A 20395-nucleotide genomic window follows, 5' to 3' on the forward strand; every position below is an offset into this window, starting at 1 on the left:
GAGGACTGTACAAGGTAGCCACTCGGGAGGCGTCCCCAGCAGCGAGGACCAGCAAGCTCCAAGAGGCCCTCCACGAAGGCGCGCGTTCTGTCAGCGAAGTCGGCAACCGGCTATTCGGTAGACGAGGTTGGCGATGATGCATCCGGAGGGCGAGTATGGGTCCAACTTTGATGCCGATTGGCGTGGTCGTCGATCGATCGTGACTATTGTTCTTTCCTGGATGCTGCTGAGGAATGCCGCACGTTTCCTCCTCCCGCGACGGCTGCTCAGACGCTGCGTCTCCACCATGCCCTGCCAGCTGCTCAAATGCGACCCCGCGACCATCTCGTTTGGCGCGAGAGACACGCCCGAGATTTCGTCTGACGCAACGCGCGACGCGCTGAATATCGCCAGTCATAATCTTATCACGCTCCGGAGACCTGTCGTATTCCCTACGGAGACTGTGTATGGACTCGGCGCGCTCGCTCTCGATAGCTCGGCGGCGTCTCTGATCTTCAGCACGAAGGGACGGCCAGCCGACAATCCCCTCATCGTGCACGTCTCGTCCATGTCTATGTTACACTCTATACTTCCCCCGGACTATACCTTCCCCCCGTCTTACCAAGTCCTCATGAAGCATTTCTGGCCCGGCCCTCTCACCATGCTCTTCCCCCGTCACGCCGCCATCGTCCCCGACATCATCACAGCCGGTCAGGACACCGTCGCCATCCGAATGCCCTCCCATCCCGTCGCACGCGCGCTTATCGCAGTCGCGAACGCACCGCTAGCCGCGCCGAGCGCAAATTCGTCCGGGAAGCCCAGTCCCACCCGTGCCGAACACGTGTACCGCGACCTGGGGGACAAGGTCGACGTGATATTGGACGGAGGGCCGTGCGGTGTCGGGCTAGAAAGCACTGTGGTAGACGGCCTCAACGCCGACGGCCACCTCCGCGTACTACGTCCAGGCGGTGTGACGGTAGAAGATCTTGAACGGACGCTGCGGGAGGAGCTCCAGGCGAGCGGAAGCGTGCCACGCGTCCTTGTCCACCGACGCGACTATCGCGATGAGGCGATGGAGGCGGCGCCGACGACGCCAGGGATGAAGTACAAGCACTACTCGCCGTCTGTACCTGTGATCCTCGTGAACACATTATCCAACCCATCCGAGCCCAAGCAGCGGCAGACAATCGATAGTCTTGTAGCGTCACTACAAGCTCGATATCCCGCCCGGCCCATCCACGCCGGCCTCATGACGCCGGACGACTCTCGATTGGCACAAGTCCTTCACACCCACGAGAGCATCTCGTGGCGGCTCTTCCCCTTGGGCAAAGTCTCCGAGCCGGCCGTCATAGCACAGCGATTGTTCGATGGTTTCCTCACTCTGGACCGCGAAGGAGTGGACGCCATACTGATAGAGGGCGTAGCAGAGGAGGAGGAGGGTCTGGCAGTCATGAACCGCGTCCGCAAGGCAGCTGGCGAGACAGTCTGGGTGTCGCTCTGATGCGCTTCTCAGCTATTTCATGCCTGCCCGCAAACACGCTGCCCGCCCACGGAGACACGCACCAAACCCTATATCCCCGAATGCCTAGGTACGCCTCATGTGCCCACTATTCGGTACTTCCCTTACCAACTTGCGATAGAAAATGTGATACACGCGGCGGCCCTCCTGCCTGAAAGAGTAGGAGAGTTCATAAAACGGTTTTTCTGATCTATCACATCCCCGATCGTCGTGGGCATGTACCCTCTCCAGCCTTTGTACTTTGTGCGGACGCGATCATGTGCGCGCTGCCTCGCCCCTTTGACGCGCACTGTGATGTGAATTTTCGGCGTAACGTGCTTTAGGATCCACAGCGGGCGTCTTCCAGCGCCGCCTTTGAAGCTTCGGCTTTAAAAGCACGGCTGGCTTTGGTGGCCATGCGTTAACGACCTTTACGACCTTTCCTCTCATCCAGACGAGTACCCCTACCTTGTTTACCCCTTCGCCGCTGTTGTTGCACGCACAATGAACCCTAACGGTGAGTGGGTAGCGGCTGCTGCTTTGTTCCCATTGTACTCATACGCACCAGCGCCCAGCACGCCCGATGTCCCCCAGCCTGAGCTGCAGCTGCTGCCGCAGGATCAGCAGCAGCAGCAGTTTCCGCCGCAGCTCCAGCCGCAACCCCAGCATCAAGTTCACCTTCAACCTCAGCAGCACCAGCTGCTTCAGCAACTCCAGCAACCACCTCCCCAGCTGCAGCAGCCCATACCGCCGCAACTCCAATGCCGCACGCCGCAGATGGTGCCCCAGTACGACTTCTTCCCCGGCTTCCCTGGAGAACCTGGCCCTGGCCTCCCTCCCCCGCCACCCGATCAAGCATACCGCGGCTTCCATCCATACCCCCCTCATCCCATGTACCACCCCATGCCCTTCCACATCCCGCCGCAGCCCATGATGGCCCGCTCCGCCCGCGGCGCCGAGCGCTACTACCCCCACTTCCCCTACCCCCGTCGCGCACCCCACCCCTACGCGCCCTACCCGCCGCCCTTCTACTTCCCCCGCCCGCCGCCGCCGTATATGCACTCCCTGCCCCCCGGCCCGCTCCCCGCACAAGCCCGCCGCGCCGCGAAGAAGCCGCACGTGCCGCGCCCTCCGAACGCGTTCATGCTCTTCCGCTCGGACTACCTGCGCAAGACGCAGCACTCAGAGAAGCGGCAGCAGCACCTGAGCCGGCTGGCGGGCGAGGAGTGGCACAAGCTCGAGGAGGAGGAGCGCACGAAGTGGATGGAGCTCGCGGCGAGCGTGGCGCAGAAGCACAGCGAGGAGCACCCGACGTATCGGTTCACGCCCGCGCCGAGGGCGGGCGGGGTGCCGGTGCCGGGAGAGGGTGCCGATCCTGTTGCGATTGCGGCTACCTCGAGCGGCAGTGGAAGCGCGAAGGCGACGAAGCCGTCGTCGCGCCGGCGCGCGCGGGACGGTGACGACGACGAGTACGTGGAGAGTTCGCGCAAGCGCAGGCGCCGCCACTCGCCCAAGTCGCCCACCGAGGCCTCCTCCAGCGGCGGCGACTCCCCCCAGATCATCTCACCCACCCTCGAGGGGGCCCGCTCGTCCTCCGCCCTGCCGCCCCTGCGCCCGACGCTGCCCCCTCCCCCGCCGCTCGACATCGATCCGCCGAATCCCACGCCCGAGGTACCGCGCATGCTCGGCCCGACGATCCCGTATCATCACCCCGTGCAGCCTGCCAACACTCTGCGGCGCCGGCCGTCGACGGCCACGGGCATCCGCCCGGGGGACGAGAAGCCCAAGGCGGACGATGTGTTCGCGCAGCCGGTGCTCGACCGCCCGCTCTCCGCAACCGACTACGATTCGCTCAAGCGGCAGAGTATCTCGCAGGAAAGGGTACGTGCTTTGTTCTACCTGTCCTGAGATTGGGTGCTCATCGTCATGCAGAGGGGCTCGAACAGCGGCCTGCTTGCGTATCCGCCTCTGGGGTTCGACTTCACCTCCAATGGTGGCTTTGACTTCAGCCTCGCCAACGCTTGGGCGCCTTTATCCGTCCCTGTTGGCAACGGAGACCTTGGCGATGTAGACTTCCTCATGGGCACGAACTTCAACAACTATGGCTTCGACACGCTCTGGCCCGCGGAGCATGCGCCGACCGACTCGGGCTCGCAGCAGCCACAGTTCCCTGAGCACTCGCCGGCCGAGTAGATGGAACTGGTGTGCTGTAGCCTCTTATGCTTCCCTTTGACGACTTTTCTCATTGTCCCTGATATCCTTCCCGTATCGAACTGTCTCTCATCGCACCTCATTGTATTTATAGCCCTGTTGTATCTGGATACGCTCGCGCTCGTGTTATCCCTGTCGCATCGTCGTCTCCTGATATGTTCTGTCTCGCATTGTACCGCTAGCCTACGTTCTGAATAGAGTTCTGCACACAACCTCCCGCCATCTCCTGCTTGAAGACTGCCTACTCGTGTGTGATGCGCTTCACCAGCGCCTCAAACTTCGCATCTAGCATCTCAGCACCTTCCCTCAATGCCGCGCTGCTTCCTGGGAGGGCGATGTCCGAGGATGGCAGATGGTACTGTACAGAAGTGCCGGATCGGTCTGCTTTCTCGAGGACAAGGAGACGCGGTGGAATATGCAAGGCAGCGCGTAGGTCGTGTTTGAGCATGGAGTCTGCAAAACGAGGGTTACCTATGGGTAAGATGGTAAGCAGGCGATTGTAGTCATTGAAGAGGGTACACCCGCCTATAACGTAGACACTCGTCCTCGGAGTGTTTGAAACGCCATGGTACGGGTTCAACCATTTGTGGTGGGGAAACTCGTTGAAGAAGCTAGGTGGGACTTGAGCTCAGTAGCGCGAGGATGTCGAGTCGCTCACATGAATCCATTTGAAGGTAGCAGGTCGTCTATCGTGTCCTTGTTTGTAGCCCGCCAGACGTTACTCAAGATAGAGGGGGATCCCTCCCTGTTGATTGCATCGTTGAGGCGAGTGATCACCTCGTCGAAAGACATGGAAGTCTCGTAGGTTACGAGACGACATTCGAAGGGAGTCACCGTGCTGGTCATCTCGAACGGATTTCTGTATATTGACGGGCACCCTAGCTCAGAGCTTTATAGAGCTGACTCAAGACCTCGGGCACCATTACGGAGACCGTTGGGTTGCCATTCATTCGAAGATCTCGGGATCAGCAGCGTAGCCTATCAAGCCAAGCACCGGGAGCCAGCATGAGAGCATCAAGCACGTTTCAAGATGAAAGTTGCGGACAAGCAAGCTTGAGCTTCCGGTGCCCCGGCCCGGCGGGGGCAGAACGCATCTCGGCAACGTCCGCCGATATCCAGTGTCGTCGCTGCCAGCCGCGTTCAGCGACATCCACTGTCCATCGCGCGAGACGACGACCACGACAGCATCCAAGTCATCATGTCTTCGTTCTTTGGCATGTAAGGCGTCATGCAAAACGCGCCGGATGCCTTGTTGATCGTTGGGGTAGCGGCAAGACGCGCACGTTCAAGCCGCGCAAGGACGTCCCGGAGGGGACGAAGCAGTACCAGCTGAGGAAGTATGCGGAGGCGACACTGGTGCGTTGCGATCCTCTACGCGTGGAGTCCTACTAACTTGCGGTGTGTAGGGCTCAGGAAACCTGCGTCTCGCGGTGCAACTCCCTGATGGTGAAGACCTGAATGAGTGGCTCGCGGTCCATGGTGCGCCACCAACTCTGAACGCTGAATCGAGCTCTTATGTCGACCGCCTGCAGCCGTCGACTTCTTTAACCACCTCAACATGCTTTACGGCACAGTCACCGAGTTCTGCACCGCGCATGAGGTGCGTTAATTACCCCTCTATCATCGTTAATGCTCATGATCTTGCTTAGTGCCCCATCATGTCCGCAGGCCCACGGTATGACTGTCCAATTGGTACCCTCCCCCGTCCCCGCCTTATATCGCCTTGACCCCCAGATACGAATACCTGTGGGAAGACGGCGTGAAATACAGGCGCCCAACGAAGCTACCCGCCCCCGAGTACGTCGACGCGTTGATGAACTGGGCTCAGGGCCTCCTGGACGATGAGTCTATATTCCCGAACAAGATAGGTGAGTAATATACCCATCTCAACGCGTAAATGACCTCTCATGGCCGCCTTCCGTGCCTCTAGGTGTCCCATTCCCCAAGAACTTCCGCGACACTGTCCGCACCATCACACGCCGTCTATTCCGCGTATATGCGCACATATATAGCAATCACTTCGACCAGATATGCGCGCTTGGTATTGAAGGTGAGTCCGCGGAAACCCAAACCTGTATGTACCAGATTGTTCATTCATCTTTAGCCCACCTCAATACCAGCTATCGCCACTTCTTCCTCTTCGTGAACGAGGTTTGTTCGTTTCACAAAAGTGTTCCTCGGCTGCGCTAACGATGCTTCCCCTACTTCCGCCTCTGTGCCTTCATCTTCATGCGCTATTATTCGAACTTATGCTGTGCTTCAACCGCTGCGCCTCATATCTCTGTCTACCCCTACGTCGTCCGCCTTGCGATGCTCTCATCTCCTTTCTTCTTGTCTCCGCTCTTCTACTTATACACAGTTCGATCTAGTGGACAAGAAGGAGCTTGCCCCGCTCGACGAACTCAACGATGCGATCCTCGCCGAGGACAAGGCACGATGAAGGAGAGATTAACGGGTGAATGCATATCTCTTGGTGCTCATCAAAGTGTCTCACGTTCAGCAATAGGCAGTCTATCCACTACCGCGCATCTCTTCAGCGCTGTAACATACCCGTGCAGTGTAGTGATCATGCCTGCCCTCAATGTACTCTTATGACACCCGGTTGGATCCATTATAGTACTCTCATGCCTCAGGCTCACCTCCAATATGGAGCTTCTCTCAGCTGCATGAAGCTGAGTAGTCGGTCCAAACTCAGAGCAGTAAGTATACTAACTTACGAAGAGCATCATGAACGTCTTCCATTTCAGGCAGTTTGCGTTTGTGACTACTACGTCACGGTTGATTTTCCGTCACGTGCTCTGATTCCGAGTATTGTCTGAATGGGTTTTCTCGAGGTTTTCTGCCTCGTATGACAGAGTAAATATATTGGAGGGTCTCTGCAACCCAGTTCTCTGTCCAGTCGGATTTTGAGGATGCAGGATGGTCACGAGAGCGTCGTATATGTGCCACCTGCGGCAGCACACTCCACTTCAACCCTCCCCTCCATCAGCGCTCGTGCGGCCGGTGGAAGGGGTATCTTCTCGTGTGAGGTCCCTCGCACAGTCCACCAAACCCATTCAAATGAATCTCCAAGCTCACACTTCCGGTCGCATGCGGATCCTCATCCCTTCTCTTCCCTGCCACCGACTGCCAGAGTGGCTCCGCGTCTGACCTCACATCCCACGGCTACTCAGAGTTAGCCAGAGCAACATCCGCTGACGCTATTGCGCAGCAACACCCGAAAGCCTGACTCTATTGACTCTCTATTGCTGAAGCCTGACGAAGCTTACGAATGAAGTCCACCAAACGAAGCCCACCGTTGAAGTACAATGCAGTACGGAAGGGGATACCTTCGAAGTCTTTCCGAAGCCCGCCCCTTCATACGAAGAAGCTACTCTTCATGCCTAGAAGCGCTTCAGAGGGATCAGATCTGCACCACCTGTATGCTCCCATGAACGAAGCCACAGCAAGCTCCTCAAGAGGGCCCTGCGAGCCCGGAGAAGGGCACCAGCGAGCGCCTCAAGGACCCTACCGCTGGATGACGTCGAGGCCAGCGAGGAACCCGCGCACCACATACCATCCGGGGGTGCCTCCTACTAGGGTACGGACCCACATACCCTCCAATCATGGTGGCGCCCCAGATCGTCAGCTCACCTCAGCAGCGCAGCTTTTATCACCGCACCTTTGCAATCAATACCAACGTTGTGTGCAAGCGCCTCCCCCAAGGATATCCATCAAGTGTGACCATCAAATTCACCATAAACACCAAGAATAAGAGACGTATGCAGCCTCCATCCAACTGCACCGTACACAGTAACACCGCAGTGTACACGTAGAGTAAACGCCGTATATAGTACATTTAAATGCTTCGTGCCGTACAACAATAAACAGACCTCGGGTGCGTGTGTGACGAGGCTGGGTGGAGAAGGTAAGAGTGAGGATGCCAGTAGCTAGCTGAGTCGGGGACTACGCAAGTCGGGAACTGGTATCGTAGCCGAGTCGATAACTAGCCGGGGAAGTCCGTATTCTGGGTTATATGGCTGGTATGCGTTAGAGTAACTCAGAACAAGAGGGGAGAAACCGTAAGTGATACAGATGCACGCCTGCCAGTCCGTGTATAGGGCGGCGTACGAATGCGAGGTTGGTGCGATGATGCGAGCGGGCGCGCGGGCGCCCAGGTATCCCGAGCGAATAAATACGACAGCGAGAGCGTGCGTGTGTTCGAGAGGGTCGACTGGGGGAAAGGGGAGAGGAAGAGTGGGAACCGGGGAAGAAAAGGGACTCCGGCGAAGGGTTCTAAGAGATGCGTGTGCGTGTGTGGGGATCGGGGTCGGGGGTTTCGTGGGACTATCAATACAGGTCATGGCAAAGCGAGGGCGTGAATGCGAGGAGTTTTGGTGGTCGGAGACGTCATATCGTGCGCTGGAGAGGGCAGGTGATGATCAGTATAGGTGCCGAGGAGGGTGTGTGAGGAGCGACGCACCTTGACAAGCGACCATTGTATCAAGAGGTTCTTGATGCGTTCAGTGAGGGTCTTGAGGCACTCGTCGCACGTCAGGTGCTCGGCGAGCGGATTGAGTGAAGACTCAATCGTGCTTGTCGAGAGATCTATGCGAATGTTAGCTTAGCGAAAGATGACGTGGGGTAGCCACGGACCAGGACGGGCCTCCCATGCGAGGTAGGCGGTAGCGAGAGCCCAAGCGCGTACTAGCTTCTTCTGCTCCGTAAAATCGCACCAAGGGGTGGGCGGGTGCGGGTGCGGAGGCTGCAAGAGGATGCGTTTCAATGCCTCCGTGCGGCCGAAATGCAAGAAGAAGAGGCGCTTGAGGTAGACAGGGCCTATACGCTGAGCCATCTCGTCCGATACCGTGTATAGCGGAAGCGAGAGTAAGTGGCTGCTGGTGGCCTGAGCGAGGTCGAAGAGGTCGTATTGCGCGGCGAGGGCGTAGGTGTCGAGCGGACGTAAGGGTGAGTGACAGAGAAGGAGGGCGTAAAGTGGCGTGCCAGGCGCTAGGCGGGAGCGCACGCTGACACCGTATGCGGGGAGACGGTGTACAGCAGTGACCAGCGTGTCAAACGCGGGCGAGTAGTGGGCGCAGGCCATGTCGTATACGGTGTGCGCGATGACATTGAAGACCTGGCTGGAGTCGCTGATGCGAGTGACTGGAGGCTGGCCGTCGAGCGGCGCGGCGGGGACAAGGCCATCGAAGGCATTATCCGAGGATGAGAGTAGGACATCCTGATGAAGGTAGAAGTAGACACCGTCCTCGGAGACGAGGATGATGTCGGGCGGCCGTGCGCGCAACTGGGAGGCGGCGTGGAACGTGGTCGACACAGAGACCGTCGGGACGTCATGGATCTGGGTCTGGGCCTCGGTCGGCTCGTCTATCGGCGTCCCTTTGTGGGATTCCTGGAAATAAGGTCAGCACCGGAGGAAGCGGCGGGGACGGGATGGGTGCGCACCGGCGGGGTGGGGACCTGGATGCCGGGGACGTCGATGGGGGAGCCAAGAACAGAGCGTCCGCGGACGTCGCCAGCGTCGGCGAGAAACGAGAACGTCGTCTGCCAGTCGTCCATGGCCGTTGAGACGAAAAAAGAAAGTGGCTGCCGTTCACGCGAACCGTGCAGAACTCTGAGGAACGCCTGTCACCCGGAGACGCGTGACGTGTCGGATCACCGACGTCATTTCCCCGGACCTGCTTCCAGGGGGATAATCCCGCAAATGGACGCCGATCAACTTGATTCGCCCGCCCTTGTGGTTTCTGTCAACGGCGCCGGCACTCTGCGCACTCGCGAGGTCACCGGGCAGCGCTCACACCTCACGGGACGACGACGACGAGCACTTGAGCGCGGAGGCAATAATTTCCATCGTACCCGGATCTCAGTGCTATGGCGTGTCTGAATAGCGGCAGACACCATACAAGACGGACGCATGGAGCGCACCTCTCCCCCCAGTAGTTCCGCCCAGGGCCAGCGCACACGAACGCTCCACTTGGCCACCATGCACCATCCATCACCCTCCCGCGCTCCATCCTCGGTGCCACAATCGCCGGCAGTGCGCGGACCGGGATGAATCGCACCCTGCTATGGGCTGGCGAGGGGCAGTCCGCGCAGGGAGATAAGACGGTAGGTCGCAGTTGTATTCGGTTGTCGCTATATGGCGGCAACTAATTGAATTAAGGCGCGGCGCAGCGGAGGAAATTTATGAATCGTCCGCTCCTTCGTCGCGCCGCCGTTTGGCCGCCTTGGCGCGGTGTATTTCCTCCCGCTTGCCAAAGTTCGAGTCGTGCAGCTCCTGTGTTGCCGTTAGAATTATACCCTCCTACATACCATGTTTAAAAGAAATCACCATGTTAGCCAGCCGCTTCGCTGTAGAGACCGCATTTAGCTTCGACAGCACGGCCTCCTCCGGGAGCACTAGCTCCTCCAACTTCGTTTCTACGATCACAATCAGTTACCCGTCCTTTTATCTCCATCCAAAAAAGTACTCACTAATCCTCTCCTCAACCTTCAGCACCCTCTCCTCATCCCTCTCCGTCACAAAGCTCACGGCCACACCATGCCGCCCCGCACGCGCCGTCCGTCCCACCCGATGCGTATACTCCTCCGCCTCCCCCGGCACATCCCAATTCACCACCAGCGCCACGTCCGAAATATCCAAACCACGCGCGCCCACATCCGTCGACACCAGCACCGGCACGACCGCTGCGCGGAACAGACCCAGCGACGCCAGCCGCTCCCTTTGCGTCAGCCGCGAATGCAACGCGGTGCTCCGAATGCCGAGGGTTTGAAGGAGGAGGGTGAGGTAGGCGGCCGTGCGGGGTTTGTGGCAGAAGATGATGGTGGGTGGGGGCGGTGGGGGCACTTCGTCGTCGGGGAGGACGGCGGAGGCTTTTTTGGGCTTGCGTTGTTTGGTGGTGGGTTCGGGTGGGGCGCGCCGGAGGGCGAGGGTGGATTCGGGCGGGTGGGCGAGGAGGTGGAAGAGGTAGGCCTCGCGGACGTGCGAGGGGACGAGAATATAGTATTGTTTGAGGGTAGCCACGGTTTCGACGCTGTATACAATATCAGAAGGGTAGGTGGTTTGGGACAGGGAAGTACTCACGATTCCTTCATGCGATGAATAACGGGCTTCTGCTTGCCTGGGCGCGGTGGCGCGTCCGCGAGCTTCTCAATGGCGTCCGTCAACGTTGCCGTGAACAACGCCGTCTGCCTATCCTTCGGCAGTACGCCGAAAAGATACGACAGCTCCGGTGTGAAGGTTGACGTCAATAACCTGTCCGCCTCGTCCAAAACCTACGTGGATCGTCAGCAACTCCACCACTAACCACTCAACCCTTCCGCTTGACAAAATCAACGACGCGAACAATATAACACTCACCAACATCCGCACCCTCGACAAATCCCATTCGCCCCCACTGCTCTTCAGATGGTCCACAATCCTTCCAGGTGTGGCAACGACAACATGCGGCCTTTGCCCCAGCTCGATGGCCTGCGCGACGAAGTCCATGCCACCGACGATGACCGCGGTTCGTACGCTGAGGGGTGCGCCGAGCACGGCGAATTGTTCGGCGATCTGGAACGCAAGTTCTCTGAAGTGGTGTGAGTAGTGTTGCTATAGTCGCATATTAAAGAAATGGAGAGGTGGTCATCATAAAAGTGGTAGGGTGGTGGAAGGAAGAATCATTTGTGGCAAACGCACCTCGTTGGCGTGAGGACCAGGGCGAAGATGCCAAATGGATCGACGGATAGCTTTTGGAGGATTGGAAGGGCGAATGCGATGGTCTTTCCCGAGCCTGTCTTCGCGTTGCCGATGCAGTCGCGGCCTGGGTATATGCGTCAGGACTGAACAGATCGAGTGCAAGAACGAGAGCCTAGGGAATACGGGATAGTGGAAAGAATTGGGAATGACACGCACCCTCGAGCAAAGGTGGAATACACGCCGCCTGGATATCCGTCGGCGCGCGAATCGACATGGCACGGAGCGCATTCTGCAGCGACGTGCTGACCCCCAGTGTAGTCCACGATGTCGTTTGAGCGGCTGAATGCTGCTCATCGCGAGCCTGATTCGGAGCTTTTCGTCCTTCGTGGTCGGCGGCGCCCGCTGCGGCGCGCGAGAGAGCGGAATCCGGAATGCGGGAGGGTGCGGCACCCGTGTCGCGCGTTGCGATCCCACCGAGACGGCTTCCTAGCTCCTCTTGGGGTACCCAGCCGTCTGAATCGCTATTCGAGCCATCATCCATAGCTGCTGAACTTCGATCGGCAGTCGCGGAGTCAACTTGCATGTTGTCGTCCTCTTCCTCATCGCTTCGCTCGTCTTCACTGGCATCGAATGCATCGCTGCCTTCTTCCTCTCCTTCGGATCGAGTCCCTTCCCTTCCGTTTCTCGGCTCAGCTTCCATGATCTCATCCGAGTCCTCCTCGATGCCGCTCGCGCCTGCCAAGTCACTGCGTATTGCCTCGTCCGCATCCGACGTGATCTCGCTGGCCTCGCTCAACCTCCTCCTTTTTCTTCTTCCCTGTGCTTCATCGTCCGCGTGTCGCTTCTGTGCAGATACCCTCGCCTGAGGAGGCGGCTTTGCCTTCTCGTTAGCAAGCTTCGCGCTCTTCAGGGAGTGTTTCTGGACCGGGGGCAGCACGAGGTTTCGCGGATTGGATTTGCGTATCATCTTTTGCTTAATTGCGTTGCGTGAGGGCTTGTGTTTCTGGGACGGGGACATTGTCCCCGGAGGCGTATAGGTGAGGGGAGCAGCGAGAGATGGTGAGGGGGACGAGATGTTGGACGGATGATCGAGGATTCGCGATCGACTTTAGCACGTGGGCGAGCGGGACTTCCGGCCCGGACAATGCACAACTCATCCCGAACCACCATCCTGTCGACGAACAGTTCAACATTTTGTGCGCGCCGCATGCATCCTCAGTTTCCCCGATCATGACCTTCAAGCTCTCGCACAATATAAGCAGAAATTGCGTACTAATGTTACATTGCGAGTGAGGCAGAAGCGTAGAAGATAGTAAGTACATAGGTTCAGTCATGTCATGCATCTCATCGTAGGTCGCCTACAACGTGAAGCGGAACTTCGTCTTGTTGCCATTCTCTTCCTCCTCCTTGTCGATCCTCTTGTTTAGAGATGCGAGGTGGAAACGGTAGACGATGGCCATGAGGATCGTCAGGCCGGCACAGGCAATGCAAATGCCATAGGAGTTCCTGAAAGAGGGACCCCATGGGTTGGGCCAGACGTAGCTGACAGGTGGGTTAGACGAGTGCTGAGCGGATTACAAGGAAGGTTGACGTACGATCCAGCAACATTTCCGAGCTGCGAGAACGCGTTCGGCAACGCCAGAGCGACTGCACGCTTCGATGGCGGGCGCGGGAACGAGTTGCTGATCCAGGTGAAGATGAGGACCTGCGCGGCGTACATCTGCGCCATGAGGAAGAGCGAGACATAGCGCGCGGCGGTGTTCATGGTCGCAATTGCGATGATGAAGCCAATAATGCCGACGAGAATGGAAGCGACGATGTGGAAGCAACGCTCGTTCTTCATATCGGAGTGCCTAGGGTGCGTGAGTAAGGGGATGCAGACGAAATCGGAAAAGGTGCTTCGCTTACTTCGACCACAGGTAGACAACGATGGCAGCGAAGACCCAGGGCGGGGCGCACAATAGCAGCGTCACGGTGTCATCGTATCCCATCGTCTTGGCGAGAGTCGGGAAGTATGCGTTGAAGGACAGCGAGACGACAATGCTCGTCAAGAAAATGGTGATCCACCAGACCTTCCAGTCCGTCAACGCCATGATGAGACCCTGTGCGTGGCCGTTGCCCTCCGTCTCGCCCTCATCGCCGACACCGACATCCTCCTCCATACGACGGATGGCAAGACGGCGCTCCATGTCCGTCAGCCCGCGCGTCGTGGCGGGGAAGTCGGGCAGGATAAGCATGGCCAAAAGCGCGAAGAACATCGTCAAGGCGCCCTCGATGTAGAAGAGCCAGCGCCACGCCGCATGCCCGAGCTTGCCCTCCATGCCAGAGAGGATGCCCGACGCGATGAGCGCACCGAAGCCGTTGCTGATGATGTTACCGCAGTACAGGATAGCCGTCCGCGAGCCCATCTCCTCGCGCTTGTACTGTATGGGGATGTGTTAGTGCCACCGAGTCTAGACGCAGACTATGCAGACAGACGCACCCATTTGGAGAGCAGGAAGAGCGCGCCCGGGAAGAACGCCGCCTCCACGAAGCCGAGGAAGAACCGGGTGAGGAGCGCGCCGACGAAGCTGTTCACAGGACATCGTTAGTACGGAGGCACGTCATGGCCGGTGAGTCGCTATCCACGTACTTGTGGCAGATGCCGGTCAGGACACTAATCATGCCCCAGATGATCATGCAGGACGGGATGTAGATCGACGGGCGGCCGACCCAGTTCAAGAACATGTTGCTGAAGGAATGCAGATGAACGTCGTCGTCACTGGTGAGCTAAGTGGCATAGACTTACGATGGCACCTGCATGAGAATGTAGCCGACATAGAGGATGGACAACAGGGTCGGAAATTCCTGGTCCTTGAGGTGCAAGTCCTTCTCAAACCCTCGCAAGCGAGCCGCACTGGCATTGTTGCGGTCGATCTGGAGGTATCGTCAGCTCTGTCCTCGCACATCTAACGCTGATGAGTGATGGGAACTTACGTAGTTCAAGATGTACAGGACGATGAGCACCGACATCCGCAAGTCGATCTTCAAAAGCAATCGGCGCTCAATTTTCTTCCTCTCCTCCGTGCCTCCAAACTCCGCGTCCGGGTCGACTTGGGGCTGATTCGAGGTCGACGGCTGCCCACCCTTCTCAATGTCCTCCGAGCGAACGGATGTTGCTTTCTCGACCGACATATTGGGCGCTGGTGATGAGGCGAGCGCTATGGATGAAGGGGGGCGAAGCGAAGAGCAACCGAAGGGTGCGGACGCGCTGGGGCGCTCTTATACGCCTGCGGTACTTCGGCATTTACCAGCTTCCTTTCGAGCCGCGGCCGGATGTACTGATCTCGCAGAATCCGGGGGCAAACTTAGGGGACAGCGCGCCTTGCCCACATGCTGCCCGTGGGGGCGGATGCCATATGGTTCTTACCGTGGGGAAGGTGCGCGATTTGATTGTTCGGGTTTAACGGTGTGGGCGCGCGTCGAGGATCGCCGTGAGCAAAGCGGTCAGGCGACCTCGTCCGCCCGCGCTTAAGTCCGTCGCGACTTTGCGTCCGTGAGAGCCCATAACGCTCGGGAGGAGGTGCAGGATAGGGAACAAAAGCAACGCTTTTTTGTGCGAGGGAGATGGATGAACCGCCCCGCAATTCACCCGCATTCCCCACCAGGCACCACGGGGCAAGCGCATATTGTTTATTGGCCATGGGGCAGCGTGGGGGCTGACAGATCCCATCCCCACCTCTGCGTGATGCTCAGCTGCAAGGGCCGCTTGGCATTGTCGACCGGGATGCGTCGGACGACGCGAGACGGCGCGCTGGCGAGAGCATTCCAGTATGCGACGGGCGCGGCGGACTATCATCGGGTGCTTCGACGGCGCCGCGTTTGTAAGAATAGGGAGAGGATCCTGTATCTCGTCAGCGTAAGCGACAGTGTGCTCAAGGAGGTACTGAGAAACAGGGTAGTCGCGGTCGAGAGGGCGGATGAGAGGCTGGATGTCATTGAGTACAGAGATAGAAGCCAGATACATCGTAAAAACAGTACAAATACAGCGATTGAGAGCGATTTTCACAGCAAACGCACCAGCCCATGTCAGACGAGACGGCAGAACTACATGATAGCACAGTTGTAGCGGGAGCTCTTGGGCTCCGTATAAGGGGACAGCCTCTTCTCGATTTCTTCAAGGCAAAGTTCGAATACCTTCCCTAATCAATGAACTCAGTCTTAGAAGACAGGTTCGGACGCTCCAGAAACTTACCGACATTCACATTCTCTTTTGCGCTTGTTTCTATCCACGCGGCATTGTGTGTAGACGCGAGCGATCGCCCTTCCGCAGGATCCACTTGACGGCTGCGCTTATGAGGGCGGACCCGATACGAAGTTGGTGTCCACTTACCCATCTCGGAGATCAACCTTGGATGCGGCGATGACACACGGGACGTCCGCAATCCCCCAGTCTGCTATCTTATCGTGGATTGTTTGTCTGAAGGTTTGTCAGAGGGTAAGCGAGCGCATAGCATTCGCAGCGTACACCATTTCGAATGACCGACGCGAATTGATCGAGTAGACCAGGACATATCCATGGATATGTCCTACAGCATGATGGGGGTTCAAGAAAGAATACTCGTCCTAACATCAGCAGAGGTCAGCCTGATACATGCAGATAGAAGAGAATCGCAAACGAACCTGGCCCGCAGTGTCTAGTACTTCAACTTCGTATTCCGATCCATTGAAGACTAGATTCCTCTGGTGGCTGTTCTCGATCGTCGGATAGTAGGCGGACTCGAAGCGGCAGTCGATGAATTGACCAACCAGCGAGGACTTGCCTAGACGAACGATAGATACACGGTCAGAAGCAACAGAAGACCTGACTCGTACTCACCAACCGAGCGCGAGCCCATCACAGCGATCTTGCGCCGCTTCAGGCCGTCTGACTGCGACATCGGGGCGGCGGGAGCAGCGCACTGTAACGGAGAGGGCGCGAAGAGGGGATCATCGCAGGCACATAAACCGCTTCTTTTAAGTGCGCAGGTTCCACAACCAGGTGTGCACCCCAACTCGTGGCCCACGCCGCTTTCCCCGAGGGAGATACAACGATCAGTCCGGAGGCGGAAGATCAGCGGAAGGTGGAGAGCGATGGCGAGGCGTGCGAACGCGCGTGAGGGCGCCTGGGCGAAAGTGACGGTCCTGCCAGTCTTCTGAAGGGGCTTGAGACCACCTTGGGACGCGACACGGGCCTGCGCCACAACATGCGGCGGGGATGCGGTCCGCTGTGGGCGCGCCATCGATGATCTTCGGGGGGCAAAAGCAGGGCTCTTCGGGCAGGAGAAGGCACCTATGAGGCCTGAGATGACCGGTAGGCGCTCGTCGATAGGGTATGATGTTGGACTTGATCGCGCTAGCAGACACACGAGGCGATTGCAATGACATACCATTGTGATCCTTCCGACTGCCAACCTCATCCACAATAACGACGTCCCAGACTAACGTGGGATGGTCAGTGTTCGTCGACGTAAACAAGCACACACCCACGCTTCAGATACGAGAGTACGGCAAGCAGCTGATGAGGAAGATTAGAATGTCCTGAGAAAGTCGCAATAGAGTGTATTCGCCCATTAAAAATTCAAGATCCAAAATCGGTACATACGAATCCAATTGAGCACCGAACATATCTATACTACAAATTTGTTTTGGTATGTTACGAAAACCATCAGTGGGCTCTACACTCGCAAGCGCAGGCAGCCCTTCAACCACCTTGTCTTCACGCTGCTTTACGACGGCGGGCGGTGCTCAACAGCTGTCGGAGACTGTCTGCCAAGTCTCGCCTTGGAAAGTCGAAGCACGAGCGATACAGGAAGGGTCGCACTGGCCAGCTCGCCGCGAGCCACTGCTAAGATCTCGAATCTGGTCAGTCTTGCTACGAAAATGTTTTGAAGATTCGGAAACAATTTAGCATGCTCACAATGAGATTATTAACGGGCGAATACACTCTAATGTTTATAACAGCGCCTATAGCACATATGACATCTATCGCTCTCACTGCTTGAAGACACGGTCACTCTAGGCGGAGATCGCAGACATGAAGGGGTAGTCTGTATAACCCTTCGCATCCTCCGACCCAGGAGCGTAAAAGGTCGTTTCGTCCGCCGTAGTCAGCTGTGCGTCCTCCATCAACCGTCGTGGAAGATCCGGCTGATCGAGAGAAATCAGCTGAGGCTGCGACACCAATCCAGAATGAAAGGTACGTACATTAGCGATGTAGAGTTTAGAGAAAGCAATCAAATCCCCTTTCTCCTCGGCAGCCGCGATAGCTGTCTCGCGGGTATATCCACCAGCAGAGATAAAGGGACGCGTCTTGGGATCCCAGATCTTGCGTAGGAAGTCGTTGGAGGCGTCATTGTCGTATTTACTTGGATCAGCCACGAACGCTGCAGACGCGCCGGGCTCGACGACATGCAGGTACGCGAAGCGAGGGTAGCGGTCACGAAGCTGCGTCGCTAGGTATCCGAATGTAGGCTTGGGGTCAGGCATGTTGATGTCTACGCAACGTATAAGGTAGAATCAGAGCGGACGATGGACAATGTACCTTGGTAAGGGCTCCACGGACTGATTCGAAAGCCCGTGCGCTCTTCGCCAACAGCTTTGACAACGGCCTCGGTGACCTCGAGCGCGAAGCGCGCGCGGTTCTCGATGCTACCGCCGTACTCGTCTGTGCGGTTGTTCGAGCGGTCCGAGAGGAACTGCTCGATGAGATACCCGTGTGCGCCATGGATCTCAACTCCGTCAAAGCCAGCGCCAAAGACGGCGTTGCGCGCGGCCTGCGCGAACCACTCTGCATATTCATGGATCTCGTCGACGGTGAGAGGCCGAGGATGAGGATCGTTCTCGTGGCCCTTGAGTGGGATGTCTGATGCACCAACGTACTCGGCTGTCGGGTCGTCCTCGAGGAGGAAATGCAAGCGAGACGAAAATCCAGCAGCGACTATTTGCAGGAATATGTGGCTGCCTTGCGCATGAACTCCCTCGACCACCTGAGCAGTCTTCAGTAAGACAAGACAAGGCAAAGAAGAAGTCACCAACCTCTTTCAGCGCTGCCACTTGCTCGTCGGTCCATATACCGGGAGCGTGACCGAAGCCGCACGCATTGGCTGAAATGGCGGTGCCTTCGTGTATGATAAGACTTCCGGGCACACCTGAGCGCTGGCGGTAGTACTCTTTAGATATCGGTAGAGCAGCGTGCTGCTTGTTATTGCGCAGACGCGTCGAAGGTGCAAAAACGACACGGTGCGAGAGCTGGACGTTGCCGACCTTGAGAGGCTGGAAAAGTTTGGGAGTGGAAGTGAGGGTCATCTTTCGAAGAGGATGCAAGAGGACTGAAGAGAGTGCAGTGGTTTAGCCGGAAACAGAGAAGTACTAGCCTATATACCGAGGGAAGACCGACATATCGGGCATTGTTGTCGATATCGCGCAAAACACTTTCTTCATAATCTTGCAGAGTCTCCTACTGTCCGACTCGGCTGGAGAAACATGTTGGCGACACGTGGTGTATGTGCCTCGATTGCCTGTAAATAGCGACCCCATAGGCTGCACTGGACGATGGCAGTTCTAAACAACCGAGGGTGCGGGAAAATTTGCCTAATTAGGGTCTTTTCGCGTTGCCTCTTGAATTTGTCATGAACCGAGTCGGTTTGCTGACCGAATGTCCCCACAACTCAATACATGCCAGCCATAGACGACGCCCTTGTTGAATGGAGATGGAGTGTGTTGCCTTGAGCATCCAAATTACTGCGGACTCACGAACGTACGTTCTTGTGCCTACAGCCGCCGCAATAGAATAAGGAAGGCGATGTGTATGGGCCTCGGCAATCATATTACAGGACTTCGCGTTCTTTTATGGACATAGTTAGCTATGGCTTGCGTTCCTCAGCCTTTCAGCGCCTTCAAAACCTCCTCCGCAAGAGCACGAGACGAAGCTGGGTTCTGCCCAGTAAGAAGCCGCCCGTCAACGACGACCTTCGACTGAGAGACAATCGTCAGCTTTCCCTTCCCCAAGGTAACACTCGAGAAACACAAGTTCACCTCGAATGGCCCCGCATTCTCAAACTGCGCCCCAAGCTCCTTGAGCGTCTCCTCGGGCTGAAAGGGGATGGCGTCAACGGTACCGAGGATTTTTTCCTCAGCGACCGTGAAGCACGTCGCGCGGCGGCCTTTGAAGATGGATTGGCCAGAGGCGTCGGTGATCCTGACGAGCGCGGCAGGCCCGTGGCAGACAGCGGAGACAATCTTGCCCGCGCGCCAGAACTGTACAGTGGTCAGTCAGCACAATGATGTTCAAGCGCGTTGCTCGTGAGCTCACAGAGTTGGCGAGCTTGATGTTGGTCTCGTCGTTCGGAAGGTCGATGCACGGCCCGTGGCCGCCAACGTAGAAGACGGCGGCATAGTCGTCCGGGTTGACCTCAGACAGTATCTTGGCGGAGGCGAGCTTCTGCTTCACGATCTCGTCTGCCAGGAACTGCACGCTCTCTGCGTCCTCCTTGAAGAGCTGCAAAGATTATTAGAGGCGTTAGGATGAGAGGGAAGCGACAGAGAATGCTGACTTCGACGCTCCCTTGAGATACGGGAGGGTTTGCGCCCTTTGGCGATGCGAAGTCGATGGTGAAGGACGGCGACAAAACGTAGTAGGGGTGGGCCGCCTCGGGAAGGTACCATCCCTGCATCGGAGGTGTCATCAGTGCCTCGACGACTCTCAAAAGACTAGAGACATACAGCTTCGCTGCCGTTGGGAAGCTTGTCGCAAGAGGTGAAGACAATGAGGATCTTGGAGGCCATGGCTAGGTGAGAATCGAGGTGGTACTTTTGCCTCTTCTCGAGACGCACCTTTTATACCATCTCTTGGAGAGCAAACAGAGTAGCGAGCATCTCTACTGGAGCAGCAAAAACGGAGTCAGCGAGCTACAGTGGACGCACTTGGGTATGGGCGGGCCGTATCGGTGCAGAGCGCTAGCAGGACGGAGAATGTCCGAATCGGAGAAGCGATCAAAAGGTGTGAGTGT

General features: G+C 57.5%; 10 protein-coding genes across 10 annotated transcripts; 3 read left to right on the forward strand and 7 right to left on the reverse strand.

The window, feature by feature from the left end:
• The first annotated feature begins 251 nt into the window (after positions 1–251).
• SCHCODRAFT_02622914 (translation factor) lies at positions 252–1641 on the forward strand. Its single transcript, XM_003036665.2, has one exon. It carries the CDS (start codon positions 287–289, stop codon positions 1478–1480), a length of 1194 nt encoding a protein of 397 aa, XP_003036711.1. The 5' UTR covers positions 252–286; the 3' UTR covers positions 1481–1641.
• A 334-nt stretch (positions 1642–1975) lies between these two features.
• On the forward strand, positions 1976–3913 carry SCHCODRAFT_02539542 (uncharacterized protein). Its single transcript, XM_050343605.1, has 2 exons — positions 1976–3358; positions 3410–3913. The coding sequence occupies exons 1-2, from the start codon at positions 1982–1984 to the stop codon at positions 3668–3670; spliced, it is 1638 nt and encodes a 545-aa protein (XP_050200601.1). The 5' UTR covers positions 1976–1981; the 3' UTR covers positions 3671–3913.
• SCHCODRAFT_02622918 (TT1751-like protein) lies at positions 3847–4723 on the reverse strand. Its single transcript, XM_050345153.1, has 3 exons — positions 4347–4723; positions 4214–4299; positions 3847–4159 (listed from the first exon to the last, which is right to left on the reverse strand). The coding sequence occupies exons 1-3, from the start codon at positions 4532–4534 to the stop codon at positions 3930–3932; spliced, it is 504 nt and encodes a 167-aa protein (XP_050200602.1). The 5' UTR covers positions 4535–4723; the 3' UTR covers positions 3847–3929.
• Positions 4724–4803: 80 nt separating this feature from the next.
• Positions 4804–6333, forward strand: SCHCODRAFT_02622919 (Mob1/phocein). The gene is made up of 10 exons (XM_003036667.2): positions 4804–4906; positions 4957–5044; positions 5095–5167; positions 5221–5288; positions 5338–5363; positions 5423–5556; positions 5619–5738; positions 5793–5839; positions 6048–6143; positions 6195–6333. Exons 1-9 carry the CDS (start codon positions 4887–4889, stop codon positions 6126–6128), a joined length of 657 nt encoding a protein of 218 aa, XP_003036713.1. The 5' UTR covers positions 4804–4886; the 3' UTR covers positions 6129–6143; positions 6195–6333.
• Positions 6334–7560: 1227 nt separating this feature from the next.
• On the reverse strand, positions 7561–9365 carry SCHCODRAFT_02730626 (uncharacterized protein). Its single transcript, XM_003038024.3, has 3 exons — positions 9131–9365; positions 8324–9077; positions 7561–8275 (listed from the first exon to the last, which is right to left on the reverse strand). Exons 1-3 carry the CDS (start codon positions 9242–9244, stop codon positions 8028–8030), a joined length of 1116 nt encoding a protein of 371 aa, XP_003038070.1. The 5' UTR covers positions 9245–9365; the 3' UTR covers positions 7561–8027.
• Positions 9366–9869: 504 nt separating this feature from the next.
• On the reverse strand, positions 9870–11640 carry SCHCODRAFT_02666924 (DEAD-domain-containing protein; the record flags this gene model as incomplete). The annotated part of the gene is made up of 7 exons (XM_003038025.1): positions 9870–9962; positions 10017–10105; positions 10160–10719; positions 10770–10960; positions 11046–11256; positions 11367–11490; positions 11583–11640. 7 exons carry the CDS (start codon positions 11638–11640, stop codon positions 9870–9872), a joined length of 1326 nt encoding a protein of 441 aa, XP_003038071.1.
• Positions 11641–12550: 910 nt separating this feature from the next.
• SCHCODRAFT_02622931 (MFS general substrate transporter) lies at positions 12551–14616 on the reverse strand. Its single transcript, XM_003038026.2, has 7 exons — positions 14343–14616; positions 14155–14282; positions 13999–14097; positions 13849–13936; positions 13275–13789; positions 12962–13219; positions 12551–12908 (listed from the first exon to the last, which is right to left on the reverse strand). The coding sequence occupies exons 1-7, from the start codon at positions 14538–14540 to the stop codon at positions 12725–12727; spliced, it is 1470 nt and encodes a 489-aa protein (XP_003038072.1). The 5' UTR covers positions 14541–14616; the 3' UTR covers positions 12551–12724.
• A 705-nt stretch (positions 14617–15321) lies between these two features.
• Positions 15322–16825, reverse strand: SCHCODRAFT_02622943 (ras-domain-containing protein). The gene is made up of 6 exons (XM_003038027.2): positions 16225–16825; positions 16029–16168; positions 15874–15971; positions 15739–15825; positions 15601–15692; positions 15322–15547 (listed from the first exon to the last, which is right to left on the reverse strand). Exons 1-6 carry the CDS (start codon positions 16775–16777, stop codon positions 15453–15455), a joined length of 1065 nt encoding a protein of 354 aa, XP_003038073.2. The 5' UTR covers positions 16778–16825; the 3' UTR covers positions 15322–15452.
• Positions 16826–17402: 577 nt separating this feature from the next.
• Positions 17403–18692, reverse strand: SCHCODRAFT_02498327 (FMN-linked oxidoreductase; the record flags this gene model as incomplete). Its single annotated transcript, XM_003038028.1, has 4 exons — positions 17403–17534; positions 17592–17881; positions 17929–18373; positions 18423–18692. The coding sequence occupies 4 exons, from the start codon at positions 18690–18692 to the stop codon at positions 17403–17405; spliced, it is 1137 nt and encodes a 378-aa protein (XP_003038074.1).
• Positions 18693–19265: 573 nt separating this feature from the next.
• SCHCODRAFT_02599200 (class I glutamine amidotransferase-like protein) lies at positions 19266–20171 on the reverse strand (the record flags this gene model as incomplete). The annotated part of the gene is made up of 4 exons (XM_050344033.1): positions 19266–19643; positions 19699–19884; positions 19940–20053; positions 20109–20171. The coding sequence occupies 4 exons, from the start codon at positions 20169–20171 to the stop codon at positions 19266–19268; spliced, it is 741 nt and encodes a 246-aa protein (XP_050200603.1).
• Positions 20172–20395: the final 224 nt, after the last annotated feature.

This window comes from Schizophyllum commune (genome assembly GCF_000143185.2).
Source record: "Schizophyllum commune H4-8 unplaced genomic scaffold SCHCOscaffold_5, whole genome shotgun sequence".
Classification (NCBI taxonomy): Eukaryota; Fungi; Basidiomycota; class Agaricomycetes; order Agaricales; family Schizophyllaceae; genus Schizophyllum; species Schizophyllum commune.